The sequence below is a fragment of the Dipodomys merriami genome, unplaced genomic scaffold, assembly GCF_024711535.1.
Source record: "Dipodomys merriami isolate MVZ:Mamm:240054 unplaced genomic scaffold, mDipMer1.0.p SCAF_13, whole genome shotgun sequence".
In the NCBI taxonomy this organism is placed as follows: domain Eukaryota; kingdom Metazoa; phylum Chordata; class Mammalia; order Rodentia; family Heteromyidae; genus Dipodomys; species Dipodomys merriami.
The window spans coordinates 38,342,210-38,357,155 of NW_027202604.1; the positions used below are offsets into that span (position 1 = coordinate 38,342,210).

The following is a 14,946-nucleotide window of genomic DNA, read 5'->3' on the forward strand; positions in this document are numbered from 1 at the left end:
TGATGGCTTTGTTCATTTTATCAGTATTCCCAAGGGACAGCATTTATTGGGTTTAATTCAATAGTATTGATTGAGAACCCACTGCTACCCAGGGAAGGAGCACAGCAACACTGAGAAGCCATGATGGCTGTCGGCTGTCACAAATCACAAAGTCCCCAAACCCCAGTTTCAGACAGGAAATTTTATTCTGTGCTCATGGGTATGCACATTGCTTATGGTCCAGCTACAGGTCTTGGCTGGACTTAGGACCCCCAAACAAACAAACACCGATAATCTGGGCTTCACCAAAATGTACATTGGTACTTCTTAACAGATGCCATTAACAGAGCTGAGGATCACAGTTCAAAGCCAGCCTGGGCAGGAAAGTCCGTGAGACTCTAATCTCCAATGAACCACCAGAAAACCAGAAGTGGTACTGTGGCTCAACACTTTGAGCACTAGCCTTGAGAGAAAAAGCTCAGGGTCAGTGCCCAGGCCCTGAGTTCGAGCCCCACACAGACCAAAAAAAAAAGTCTATAGTTGGTAAAGATAGATTTTCTTTGTAAAAAATACGCTTGCCCTGCCCCATGAACTTTTTTCCCAAGCAGGTAAGTGAATGAGAAAGCTGATGTCCTCATACCTCTCTGTGGCCAGAGGAAGGCAAGGAACTAAGGGTGCATTGATGACCCAAGAGGACTTCCTTCCCTGGGGAAAGTCTCTGCCTCTGGCTTCATCAGCACCTACTCATGGCTCACTCTTTTTTTTTTGCCGGTCAGGGGGCTTGAACTCTGGGCATGTCCTGAAGAGCTGTTCCTGAGCTCTTCAGCTCAAGGAAGCACTCTACCCACTTGAGCCACAGCACCACTTCCAGTTTTCTAGTGGTTAATTGGAGATAAGAGTCTCATGGACTTTCCAGATGGGGCTGGCTTTGAACTGCAATCCTCAGATCTCAGCCTCCTAAGTAGCTAGGATTACAGGCATGAGCCACTGGCGCCCGGCTATGGCTCATTCTTAACATCAGTCTCAAAAGCCTTTAGAGATGGAACTCCACGGTAGAGCACTTGCCCAGCATGTGCAAGTCCCTGGGTTCCTTCTTCAACAACACATGCCTACCAAAAGATAGCTCAAGTTTTAGTGTCTCAGTTTTCCCAAGGGTGTAGGTAGGATAAAAGAAATCAGTAGCATTGTGCACAGAGATATTTCTGCTTTTAAGTGCCATCCTTAGTGCTGGTAGCTGTGAGGAAGCGTAGCCTCTGAGATCTCACGTGCACCCTCCTTCAGACCTAAATATATCCTGTTTTCCCAGAATGCCAGAGGGTTCAACATGAGCATCCCCATGCCAGGACATCCCGTGAACTTCTCCAGTGTTACCCTGGAGCAAGCCCGCAGAGATGTGGAGCAGCTGGAGCAACTCATCCAGAGCCACGATGTCATCTTCTTGTTGATGGACACAAGGGAGAGCCGGTGGCTTCCTACCGTCATTGCCGCGAGCAAGAGGAAGGTAGGGTATGGAACCTGGGTGCTCCTCCTCTGGCTGTAACTTCATGCACCTCCTCCCCAAATGGAGAGGTGACCCCCGGAAAGAAAAGTCTTGCGTGACCTTGTACTTGTGTGACCACTGTTCCCAAGGGGGCTCTACCAGACCTGGCCCTGCCTCATACTGTCCCCCAGGATAGTTTACTGTTGAATTTTTCTAACATCCTTTGATGTGTAATGATTTATTCAAGGGCCAGCAGTACTGAATGGTTAACTAAGTCATGATTTGCATGCCTGATAGACTACTATGCAGCCATTCACAGTTAAGTTTCCAAAGCATTTTAATAATACAGAAAATACCATATTATGTTACACAAGATATGATATACATTTCTATGAATTATATTTATATATAAATACACACGAAAGTATACACATTTATGTCTGTGTGTCTACTAGACCAGGGAGAAGGCTGGCAAGGGAGGGTAGGGGGCCCAAGTGGAGAAAACAGGAAGAAGAAATGTCACAAACTGTTCAGGTAACTATGTGTGCTGTGGGTCATGAGTTATCTTTGTTTTCTAGTGTGTTTTTTTCCCCTTCTTTAAAGCTTTCTATATCATCAAATCTAAGAGCATAACAAATGACAATTGAAAAAAAAAATCTTGTCTTTAAAAAAATCTGTCTGATAGGGTTGGAGGCATGGCTCAGTTGGTAAAGTGCTAGACAATGAGTGAAAGCATCAGTACGAAGTTCAAGTCTCAGTCTCAGAACTAAAAGAAAAAACTCTATGTGGTACCAGGAGCAAGGGCTCATGTCTGTAATCCTAGCTCCCTGGTATCAGAGATTGATTTGCAGCCAGCCTGAGCATAAAAGTTAGCCAGACTCCATCCATCTCAATGAAGAAAACCAGGCACAGTGGGTACCGTAGCATGCCTTTCATTCCTACTGTGCAGAAATAAAGTAGAAGGATCACAGTCCAGGAAAGGAAAGTGAGGCCCCCACCTGAAAAATAACTAAAGCAGAAAGGGCTGAAGGAGTGACTTCAGTAGTAGAGCACCTCTTAGTTTGTGCAAGGCCCTGAGTTCAAACTCCAGCACTGCAATCAACAAATCTGTGCTGTGGTATTGGTCAACGTTAATGTATACCGGCCTTTCCAGTACTTGGGAGGCAAAGGTAGGAGCATCATGAGTTCATGGGTGAGAAAGTCATAGCAAGATCCTGACTCAAAAAAAGAAAATCTACGTAAGGATAAATTATACAGTATGTGTATTAAATCTCAGCAAAGCTGTTACAACTGTGGACATGATGTAGCTTACCAGCAGTGAGAATGAGTTTGAGAACTTGCAGACTTAGTTTTGCACGCTTACCTTTTTTTTTTGGTCATGGGGCTTAAACTTAGGGCTTGAACTCAGGTCTTGGCCACTGTCCCTGAGCTCTAGCTCAAGGCTAGAGCTCTACCAGTTTGAGCCACAGCTCCACTTCCATTTTTCTGGGGGTTCATTTCTCACAACTTTTCTGCCTGGGCTGGGTTCAAAACATGATCTTCAGATCTTAGCCTCCACAGTAGCTAGGATTACAGGTGTGAGCCACCAGTGCCTGGCTTAACACTTACCTTTGTGTGGGGGGTGGGGTGGGGAGGGGAGTTGGTTGTAGAAAAAGGAAAGCAAAGCAAGTTAAAACAACAACAAAAAACCCATGTTTCCATGTTTGGAATTTGTTTTGATAAATCGTACTTTAGGTGTTCAGAGGAGTTAGGTCTTTGGATTCCTCCCCTACATATACCCTCCTTTAGTCAGTTTGTCTGGGGATAAATGCATAAAGCTCTGTATAAATTAGTGCATTTAGTTGTATTGTAGATCTAGCTTCCACATATAGGAGAAACATACACTGTTTGTCTCTCTGACCTGGCTTACTATACTTAACATGATTTGTTCTAGGTCCATCCTTTTTTCTGCAAGTGACATAATAGTATTCTTTCTGATGGATGAGGAAATTCCATTATATATATGTACCACATTTCCTTGATCCGCTCATCTATTGTAGAGCATCTAGACTGTTTGCCTAAGTTGGCAAATAATAATGCAGCAATGAATATGTGTTGCAAGTGTATGCTTACTCTTAGAAGCTAAGTGACTATGGGCCATCTAAAAAATGAACCTTCCTGGCTTTCAGGAACCTCATCTATAAATAGGTGATACTCTCTGGGAATTTCGTTATAGTGTTGGGTTGTTTGGTTTGTTTGTTGTTGTATTTTAGGTCTTTAGGGTTTGAACACAGGACCTCACACTTGTTGGGCAGGTGCTCTACCACTGTGCCCTCCTCTGCACTGCTTATTCTGAGATAGGGTCTTACTTTGTGTCTAGACTGTGATCAGCCTGTTTTATACTTTCTTTTGGATCTGGAATGACAGGCATGTGCCACCATGCTCAGCATCTTCCATTGAGATGTGATCACACAGACTCTTCTGCCTTGGCTAGGTCAGTTCATAGGCAGGGTGCCAGGTACATGCTGCTGTGCCCAGATACTTATTCACAAAGGATTTTGCACATGTATGCAACCAATCTTGGCTGGCCTCAACCAAGATCCTTTCCATCTTAGCCTCTTAAATGGCTAGGATTACAGGCATGAATTACCAGCACCAGACTAAAAGGGAGTTTTAAATGAAATGAATGAGACAGTTTATGTTGACAACTTGTCTGATTTTTTTTTTTTTTTTTTTGGGTCCGGTCGTGGGGCCTGAACTCTGGGCCTGGGCGCTGTCCCTCAGCTCTTCAGCTCAAGGCTAGCGCTCTACCACTTGAGCCACAGTGCCACTTCCGGCTTTTTTCTTTTTGCTTATGTGGTGCTGAGGAATCGAACCCAGGGCCTCGAGCATGCAAGGCAAGCGCTCTACCACTGAGCCACCTTCCCAGCCCCTTGTCTGATTTTTTTTAAACTTTATAATCCCTCAGTACTAAAAAGCCTGGATCAGTATTAGTATTAGACTCTAATTACACTCACAGGCAAAAAAGTTTACTTTGAAAGTTAACCAAATAGCTAGGCACCAGTGGCTCACGCCTATAATTCTAGCTACTCAGGAGGCTGAGATCTGAGGATTGCAGTTCAAAGCCAGCCCAAGCTGGAAAGTCCATGAGATTCCTAACTCCAGTTAACCACCAGAAAACCAGAAGTGGCACTGTGGCTCAAGTGGTAGAGTGCTCGCCTTGAACTAAAGAGTTCAGGGATAGTGCCCTGGCCTAGAGTTCACGGCCCAGGGCTGACAAAAAAAAAAGTTAACCAACTAGGAAATTACCCATGGCTTGGAGTGAGTTTTTCTTAACTCTCTTCTTTTATTACTTGAAATCTGTAGCTGGTCATCAATGCTGCCTTGGGCTTTGACACATTTGTTGTCATGAGACATGGCCTGAAGAAACCAAAGCAGCAGGGAGCCGGGGACTTGTACCCAGGACACCCTGGGGCATCTGCTGACCTCCTTGGATCCTCACTTTTTGCCAACATCCCTGGTTACAAACTCGGCTGCTATTTCTGCAATGATGTGGTGGCTCCGGGAGATGTAAGTGAATTTCTTTACAGTTCCAGATACTTTCAGTGTCTTATGCACTGAGCAAGAGAGACCTAGCTCTTTTGTTGCTTTTCAAATACTGTCTTTTAACAAAGAGAATGCTCCAGTGTGGGGAATGGCATCGTCACACTGCAAGGCTTGATTGGCATCCTCAACTTTACAGCTGTTCCTTATTCACTCATATAAATGCAGCATGCAGCTGCCAAGCGTGGGGGGTGGCGGCTGAATGAGGACACGGCAGCAGAGACAGATGATTCTGGGTGGCTGTGCTTTGCCTCCTGTGCTGTCTTCAACATGAAGAGTCCAAATACCCAGGTTCTGGTTCTGTCCCCAACACTGCCTCCCAGGACATTCTGTGTAGTCTCTGTCCTCTGGCTCTGCTAAGTGGGAGTAGAGTACCTGCCTCTCAAATTTAGTGACGGTGCAGGGTGCTAGGTGACTTTGAGACTCAAGCAAACATGAAGTCATTCTTAGTGTATGTCCTACAGCTATAGTCAGAATTCTCAATGTACACATGTGATAAAAGAAGTAGAAAATGAGAAGTAAGTCTGGGGAAAAGAGGTAGAAAGGACAGAGGACAATAATGGAAGAGGTGACTAATCAAGAAGCATTGGACATGTTAAATTGTAACCCCCATGTATAAGAGTTTAAAAAATAAAAAAGTCCTGAACTAAAAACATTGACTGTGTAAAACCCATCTTTAATTGACCTCTTCTATTTTATCTGATAACCTAGAAAAGGAGGGAACACTGGACCTGTCAACTCACAGGGCCAAGTAGGTCGAGTGTGAAAGTGCATTGAAGAGCAAGGACCTACTGTGCCGACATATGATTGCCCAGTTCTGTGCCTGTGCTCCTGCCAGCCCACAGGACTGAGCAGAGACATCAGAGCAGAGCATCGAGTCCAGAGATCCAGAGCAGAGATGGTTCTTCCCTGTTTCCCCATTCTCTTAAAACTTGATCTTTAGAAACCATACCTTTTTTTGGATGACTGGCTTTTGTCTTCCCAGTACATATTTTTTAAAAAGCCAACCTTCCTCCTGGGAGAGGTGGGGCTGATTGATCATCTCCTTCATGTACTTAAATCCACATCTGGCCCTGTGACTTAGTTACTGCACAAGGGGCAGTAACTGCACAAGGGTCCATTGCAGTCGTGATGTCTGTTCTTACAGCAGAGTTTTCAGTCATAGCTTTCCCTGACAACCTCTGCCTTTGTTCAGAGTTGGAAGGTTAGGATTTCTTAGGTTGATCCAGTGAAGCCGGTCTGTAGCAGAGGCATTTGCAGTGAAGCCCTTTAATCAAAGCCAGTGTGGTGAGGTGTTCACACTGGGAGAAGCACATTGGAACCGAGGACTGCAGATAGCAGATCCTGGCAGGCCACGCCGAGGGGTTACTTCAGATAGAATGGCAGGGCAGAATTGAGGCACCTGGTTGATATTTTCCGGTTTTAGATCGCTTAACCTACTTATATCCTTTTCAGCCTATTGCCTCATTTAATTACTGAGACTGGGTATTTTATTCATCTTGATCCTCCTAAGAAATGATAGTGTTTGAGGCTGGTTGTTCCTTGCCAACAGTGAGCATCTGTTGTCTTTTAAAACTTCATCGTGGAGGAGTTTCAGGCTCAGAGCTAGGGCTAGGGACTAGACATGCAGCACAGCTCAGTGATTGTTTCTTCTGCAGTCAACCAGAGACCGGACCTTGGACCAGCAGTGCACTGTGAGTCGTCCAGGCCTGGCCACGATTGCAGGAGCACTGGCAGTGGAGCTGATGGTTTCTGTCCTGCAGCATCCAGAAGGGTGAGTTGGCTGCTCAGAAATGGGCATTTAGACAAAGAAAGCTTTTATTGTCAGTGTCTCCACCGGCCTTTTCTCAGTTGGACTCTTCTGAGAGTTTTGCTGCTCTTCTATATTCAAAAATGACTAAGAAGCAAGGCACCAGTGGCTCAAAAATGACTAAGAAGCAAGGCACCAGTGGCTCACACCTATAGACCTTGCTACTTAGGGTGCTTAGATCTGAGGATCACAGTTTGAAGCCAGCCCACACAGGAAAGCCCATGAGACTTTTATCTCCAGTAAACTGCCAAAAAGCCAGAAGTGGAGCTATGGCTCAAATGGTAGAGCCCTAGCCTTGAACACAAAATGACAGTGTCAGCTCAATGACAGTGTCCAGGCCCTGAATTCAAGACTCAGGACTGTCACCAAAAAGAAAAAGAAAAAAAGCCAGATGCCAATGGCTCACACCTGTAATCCTAGCTACTCAGGAGGCTGAGATCTGAGGATCATGGTTTAAAGCCAGTCAGGCAGGAAAGTCCGTGAGACTCTTACCTCCAATAAACCACCAGAAAATCAGAAGTGGTGCTGTGGCTCAAGTGATAGAAGGCTAACTTTGAGCTGAAAGCTTAAGGGACAGTGCCTAGGCCCAAAGTTCAAGCCTTGTAACCGGAAAAAAAAAATCTTATCTAGTTCTTTAACCAGTGAGAAATTGCTGTGGGATCTTTTTTTTTTTTTTTTTTTTGGGTCCGGTCATGGGGCCTGAACTCTGGGCCTGGGCGCTGTCCCTCAGTTCTTCAGCTCAAGGCTAGCGCTCTACCACTTGAGCCACAGCGCCACTTCCGGCTTTTTTCTTTTCGCTTATGTGGTGCTGAGGAATCGAACCCAGGGCCTCTGGCATGCAAGGCAAGCGCTCTACCACTGAGCCAACTTCCCAGCCCCTGCTGTGGGATCTTTAGGGTTTATCCCTGCAACCTTTTTATATTCTCCTAGAGAATATATTCTCCTAGAGTCTGACAGTTGAAGAAAGAAACATGTTTGGGGACTTGAGGACCTTTATACTTTACTTTTGTTTTCATTTTCCTAGCTCTGTCATTGATAAGAACATGCATGATCACTAATGTTAGAAACTGTATGACATGACAGAGGTCTGTGTTCCGTGACTTAGCAAGACAAGCCTTTGTCATTATTTCACAGCCCTGTAAGCAGCCCATTATGCCATCAGGGAATTGAGCTACTTCTTTTTATTTATTTTATTTAATTTTACTTTTTGGTTGTATTGGGGCTTGAACTCAAGGCTGTATGCTTGCTCAGCTTGCTTGCTGGGCTGATGCTTTTCCACTGAGCCTCACCTCCAGCCCAGCCCTGCTTTTTGCTAGTGATTTTAGAGAAGGAATCTCATGGATTTTTCTACCCCTGAAGTGTTGGAACCAGGATCCTTTGGATCTCAGTCTCTTGAATAACTAGGACTATGGATGTGAGTCACCAGCACTGGCTTGAGTCCTTCTCACTCAGTCACTCTTAGCTTTTCCTCCTTATGGCTGTCACCTTGTGGATGAAAGGTGACTGCTGTGCCATCTGCACTGCTGTGCATGACATTTTAGAAGGAAGAAATAACCAGAGGGTAAAATTTGTAGCAATCTGCATCTGCGTCCTTTTAAAAAGCATTCCTGAAAAACTTATCCAGTGATTGTAACTCTGCAAGGAAATACTGGCAAGTGTAGGTTTGGTTTAGGCATGCCACCTCTGCGAATAGAACTGTCAGAAGCTGCAAGAGGACAGTGGATGTTGGGAATGCCCCCAGCAGTGTCCTCAAATTTACTTTTAAATAATCTGTCTCTCCCTGGGTTGCCCTCCTCCAGTGACATTCAGCTTAGCCCATTGTCTGGTTTTCAGAGATGCTGTGTTGCCTTGCTTCTGTGGCTAAGTATCACACCATTATTTCTCTTTCCTCCATTTCTGTAGCATTGATTTGATTCAGGAGGTTAACGTTAGAACTGGACATGGTGGTGTTCACCTATAGTCTCAGTTACTTGGGGCACTGAGCTGGGAATATCTCTTGAGACTAAGAGTTTGAGGCCGACCTGAAAATGTAATGGGAACCTGTGTCTGCAGAAGAAAAAAGGAGGGGAGGGGAGGGAAGAAGGAAATGGGAAAGGGAAAGAAATGAAAGTTTTCTATTTGAAAATTTCAATATAAAATGTGCTGTGGTATTCTTTAAGACTATCTGAAGTTGGGTGTCAGTGGCTCACACCTGTAATCCCAGCTACTCTAAAGGGTGAGATCTGAGGATCACACTTCAAAGCCATCCCATAAGAGTCTACAAGACTCTTACCTCGAATTACTCACCAGAAAGCTGGAGGAAGTACAACTGTTGCTCAAGTGGCAGAGTGCTATCCTTGAGAAAAAAAGGCTCAGGGACAGTGTCCAGGCCCTGAGTTCAAGCCCAGGATTGGCATAAAAAATAAATAAATAGACTATTTGAAGAACAAGACAGGTTCATTGCCATGCATTTTTATTACTCCCCTCCCAGAGAAGTGCACTTTTGGCTAGTGTAGATGCCCAGCAAACGCATTTTGGACTTCCTCCTCGCCCTCACTGGCGCCCTCCAGACAGTCCTCATGTGTGTTCCCCGTTAACACTGATGGACTGAACAGCTCTAGTTCCTCCCTTCTGCAGGGGCTACGCCATCGCCAGCAGCAGTGATGACCGCATGAGTGAGCCCCCCACCTCTCTGGGACTCGTGCCTCACCAGGTGAGTGGTGTGGAGACAAGGCCACCATCCTGGATCTGATCCCGCCTATGTTGGGGTTGGTCTGGGGTGACTGTCCTGTCCACCCTGCCTGCTTCCCCCACAGCCGGGCTCTCAGTGGGGAACCCTGTGACCGCCTGGAAGGTTCTATGGGTTGTGGAGGGTGGAAGTCACAAACAGGAAGTGGTTGCCAGTGCATGGTGAACCAAACCAAGCATGCTGACTGAGACTTCACTGTGGCATGAAGAAAGAGGGAACAGGCTTGGAATCTGCCAGCTGGAAAATTATCTCCACCCTGCCTTTGTTAAGATGGCCTTGCCTAATTGAGTCCCACAGCATCTAGGACCTCAGTTCTCTTGTCTGTAAATCAGACAGACCTCATCTGGTGGGTGTGAAGACTGGGGATGGTGATTGATGGGACACAACTGCATCAGGAATTGGTGTCTGTGCTTATGTTTTTGTTGTTTGCTATTATTATTATTTTTTTTTTTTTTTTGGGTCCAGTCGTGGGGCCTGAACTCTGGGCCTGGGCGCTGTCCCTCAGCTCTTCAGCTCAAGGCTAGCGCTCTACCACTTGAGCCACAGCACCACTTCCGGCTTTTTTCCTTTTGCTTATGTGGTGCTGAGGAATTGAACCCAGGGCCTCAGGCTTGCAAGGCAAGCGCTTCTACCACTGAGCCAACTTCCCAGCCCTGCTATTATTATTATTGACTCTACCCAAATAGGAGGAGTTTAGGAGCAAGCACATGGAGGAGTGTTTTCAGAACTAGAGTTTGGATCCTTGTGAGGAAGGCCAGCTGCTCGGGGAGGGGAAGAGAAGGGCTGGGATGAGCTCACGCTGCCTCTTCAGTAGTACTCACTGAATGGAGAGGTTTTCCAGTCAGACCTTTACAGCCCATGATGCAAAGGCTGCCCATTTTCAGCGCACAGTAATTCTACTTGGCAGTTGTCTTTGGGTGGCAGGATGGAGCCCAGGGTGATGTGCTTTCTATGCACTTGCTGTACCACTGAGCTGCACCCGCCTGTCTCTCAGGTAGGAGGAGAGGCTCTACTCCCAGGTCCTGGTAGGTCTCCTGCTGTCTACCCTCCCCTCCTGTCAGGGTCAGCAGAGGGGAGATGAGGGTTATAGGAGAGTGAGAGGATGAGTGGCAACCTAACCCCAAACTTTCCCACCCAGCCAGTGTTCTCCCAAGACTTTGGAAGCAGAAAGAGCCCTGGCCTCCCCTCCAAAGCCTTGGCTTCCCTGTCCTCCTCCGCGCTCTCACCCCACACCACCACGTAGACCTGGTGCTGGGTTCTTCAACCTCCAGGCTACCACTTAAGAGCCAGTGAGATCAGGTGTTCTCAAGTCCAGCATGTGTCTGACACAGGAAGTATGGATTGCCCCATTTCACACAAGTGGCATTCACTTGATAGGAGAATGCCAGTCTTTGCCATAGACAAACTTCTCGTCGCACCCACAGACTCTGGCCTAGCCAGTTTTCACAAAGCTGCTGTCCTCTGGGGTTTGACCTCTGTTATTTATGCCCTGGTGTCTCGTTCACATCTTTCCCATGCTCTTCCCCTCCTCCCTCCCCACCAGTGGCCTTGAGCTGTGCCCTCATCTCTTTTACAGATTTAATACTGAGAAGGGCCTTCATTGAGTTTTCAGTCATGCTTCTGCATTGGTTTCCTCCTTTAAGTCCTTTATGTGGAATTGCTGTAGTTGTGGCTTTCTCTGAGCTAAGGGCAGCGCAGCCTCTTTAGAGAAGAGGCCTGAGTCAGATGCGTATGCCCGCGCTCCTAGAGCACCATGGCAACTAATCCTGCAGCAGCTCTTCCTCATTCACCCACTCTTCAGTGTCCTTCCTCCTCACTGCAGCTATGGGAAAGATGGTCTGGTTGTTGGGCCCTCTCTTCGTTTGGCTTTCTCAAAGGCTGAAGAGTAAGGTGGCCATATATGGGAAAACCCCGTGTGTGTGTGTGTGTGTGTGTGTGTGTGTGTGTGTGTGTGTGTGTGTGTGTGTGTGTGTGTGTGTGTGTGTGTGTGTGTGTGTGTGTGTGTGTGTGTGTGTGTGTGTGTGTGTGTGTGTGTGTGTGTGTGTGTGTGTTTGCTTACAATATTTCAAGTTTCAAGCCTTTATTTTTAGCTACATCCTAAAAAAAGAAAATGAAGAAAGAACTTTTAAAAATTATTCAGGACTGGGTGCTGGTGGCTCATACTTGTAATCTCAGCTACTCAGGAAGCTGAGATCTGAGGGTTGCAGTTCCAAGCCAACCTGGCCTGAAAAGTGTGTAAGACTCCTATCTCCAATTAACCACCAAGAAGCTGGAAGTAGAGATGTGACTCAAGTGACACAAGGTGTGACAAAAGTTCAGGGACAGTGCTTAGGCCCTGAGTTCAAGCCCCAGGATGAACAAAACAAAACAACAAAAAAAGAATCAATGTAATCAAGGTTGTGAGGTCTCCACTTAGACTATTGATACAACTTTTTTTGTTGTTGTTTCTTCAAGTTGAGTGGGTCCATTTATGCAGCCAGTGTTTGGTTCAGTGTTTGGTCAGTTCCACCCTGTGCAGGTTGGTGTCGCAATGCCCTATTACAAACTCAGCACCTCCTCCCCACCAACTCCCCCCCTCCCCAGCTCTCCAAGAGAAACTGTTTCCTGTTGAGGATTCAGTAAACTCCTGTGTGTTCTGAGCATGTAAAGAATGACCAGTGAGGTTCTCAGTGCCTCAAAGCAGAATGTTTATTAATTGGTCCCTGTGGGAGGAGATGTGGTGGAAAGTGATAGCCTTGGACTGAGAGAAGCAGGCCTCCCACCAGCAGCTCTGTTGTATAATCTGGAGAAAGTTTCCTGACTTCCCCTGAGTTCTCCTGGGTCAGACCTGGGAGGTCTGAGACTCACTTTGTCCTCCCCGCTCTGGGACCACAGGCAGAAATGGCCCAGCCAGTGATCCACCAGTGCAGAGGAAGATTTGATTAGGCCCTGAAAAACAGTGACATTCTGCCCAAAGAAACCTCTCATTGAATTTGAAAGCCGTGAAAACTGTTTAAGGTGAAAAAATAGACTCAGGGGTCTCTTGGTTGGGTTTTATTTATTTGTTTGTTTTTCATGGCACTGGCCCAATGTGTATAGATTCAGTTTTGCAAACAGCAAGAAGTATAAGTTATTTTCTGACCACAGAAAGATTGTTTAAAATAAATTTTTATTGTTATTATAAAGGTAACATACAGAGGGGTTACAGTTACATAAGTCAGGAAACAAGTAAATTTCTTTTTGGACAATGTCACCCCTTCCCTTGCTTTGTCCTAATTTTTCAGAGAGGAATTTTTAAAAATCTTTTTTTTGGTCCAGTCGTGGGGCCTGAACTCTGGGCCTGGGCGCTGTCCCTCAGCTCTTCAGCTCAAGGCTAGCGCTCTACCACTTGAGCCAGAGCACCACTTCCAGCTTTTTTCTTTTTTTGCTTATGTGGTGCTGAGGAATCGAACCCAGGGCCTCGATCATGCAAGGCAAGCGCTCTACCACTGAGCCACCTTCCCAGCCCTAAAAATCATTTTTGATGCATAAAATTCCTACAATAATCACACGAATTATTATTATTATTATTATTATTATTGTCGGTCATGGGGCTTGAACTCCGGGCCTGGGCACTGTCCCTCAGCTCTTCAGCTCAAGGCGAGCACCCTATCACTTGAGCTACAGCGCCACTTCCGGTTTTCTGGTGGTTTATTGGAGATAGGAGTCTCACGGTCTCTCCTGCCCGGGCTGGCTTTGAACCGCGATCCTCAGATCTCAGCCTCCTGAGTAGCTAGGATTACAGGCGTGAGCCACCAGCGCCCGGCTATCACACGAATTATTAAGTGTGTGGTGACTTGCATGATCACAGTGAACATACCCCTGTGCCGGGCACACAGATCAAAATGTAATGTCAGCAGGCATCCCAAAGCCCCTCTTGCCACTTCCGCTCCACCCCCACGGGGGGCAAACAGCTCTTTACACAGCTGTTTACACAGGGGGACTTTAGTCTAAGTCTGAACTTTCTGCAAATGGATTCCTATTGTGTGGACTGTGTTGTGGCAGTGGGATGCACATCTGTGCCCCCAGCACTTGGGAGCTCCACGTCAGCATAGGCTGTATGATAAGTCTCACAGAAAGAGAAGGAGACAATGAGAGAAAGACTGAGAGGGGGAGAAAGGAGGGGAGGATGGAAGAGAAAGAGGAAGGGGACAGAGAGAGGGAGAGGGAGGGAAGGAACAGTAGCATCTAAACACCAAGGTCTTGCTTTATCTTGTGGACCAAGCCGTCCACAGTTTTGGGTGAATATACTCTTGGGAATATACTCTTTGGGTGAAAATACTCTTGGCTCTAAACTACTGACTTAAAAAAAAAGTTCCTGAATGTGTATGCCCTTCCTCTGGGTTTATACTTCTCTCCAACTCTTGAATTCTTTCTTTTCATCTGTTTCAGAAAAGTAGAACAAAGCCAGAACTAGGGCAGGACCCTGCAAAGGCCCAGCCTGGGAAACCTCAGAGTGAGGCGGTGTTGAGGTAGAGCCAGAGGCTCTAGCCATGTCCAGGGCTGCTGTTTGTTTGGCCTGTCTGCTCAGGCTCTGCCAGCCCCTGTCCTCGAGCCTTTTGCTTTTAATAAGGTCTCTTGTACTATGCTCAGGAATCCTGGTCTCTATGCCCCAGGAACATAAGCAGATTGACTCCTGGGAAAGGGTTAGGGGAAAGGCAATAAGCGCATTTCCAGAGATGGAGCCCAGGAAAAAAGATACCTCCCTCTCCTCAGGTTCTGTGTCACTTGGGTTGATGCTGGCGGGAGCAGCAGGAAGAGCGGCCATCCCCTAGCCCTCACCTAGATGTCCTGTTCCTCCATTCCAGGAGACCCTTCCCAGACATGGGCACTGCCAGGCTGCCAAGCACCAGGCTCAACAGGGCAAGGTCACCCAGAGCTTCACTCCATCTACTTTGGCATTCTTCTAAGGCCGTAGACTTCCCCTGACCATTTGTCTGTGTTGGGATTTCATTCCAGGGGAGGCCCCTGGGCGTAAGGCTGAATGGTGTCTGGGCTTCTCTGCATAGCTCTGGAGGAGGAAAGGCATTGGTAATACCAAAGTTCAAAAGTACCTCAGGCAGCATTTTTTTGTCCAAGAGGAGCAGGGCCTCCCTTTAGCAGTTTTGAATGGTGGCACTGCGCTTTATGAATGCTGCTCACCCAACGAGTCTGTCATGTTTGGGTGTCCTCATGCTAGAGCCATCTCGAAAGCTTTGAGATCATTTGGATTTCATAAGATGAGGATCCACTTCACCCCTGTATTTCATGCCCATTTGTTCCTGTATGACCTCATTTCCCAAGAGGATTTGAGGCAGCCTTTGCCCATTGTCACTGTGTGATCTTGGGGGGGTTACTTACTTTGTCTGA

The 14,946-nt window shown here is 46.6% G+C and overlaps 1 protein-coding gene across 4 annotated transcripts in view; it reads left to right on the top strand.

Moving 5' to 3' along the window:
* The window catches only part of LOC138824814 (ubiquitin-like modifier-activating enzyme ATG7), a 172,252-nt gene that overhangs the window by 52,639 nt on the left and 104,667 nt on the right, over nucleotides 1–14,946 (top strand). For all 4 annotated transcript variants that reach the window (XM_070019133.1, XM_070019135.1, XM_070019136.1 and 1 more), the window contains exons 13-16: nucleotides 1,286–1,480; nucleotides 4,805–5,008; nucleotides 6,700–6,815; nucleotides 9,468–9,543. In XM_070019133.1, coding sequence (XP_069875234.1) covers nucleotides 1,286–1,480; nucleotides 4,805–5,008; nucleotides 6,700–6,815; nucleotides 9,468–9,543 — 591 coding nt within the window. The remainder of the gene's footprint in view (nucleotides 1–1,285; nucleotides 1,481–4,804; nucleotides 5,009–6,699; nucleotides 6,816–9,467; nucleotides 9,544–14,946) is intronic.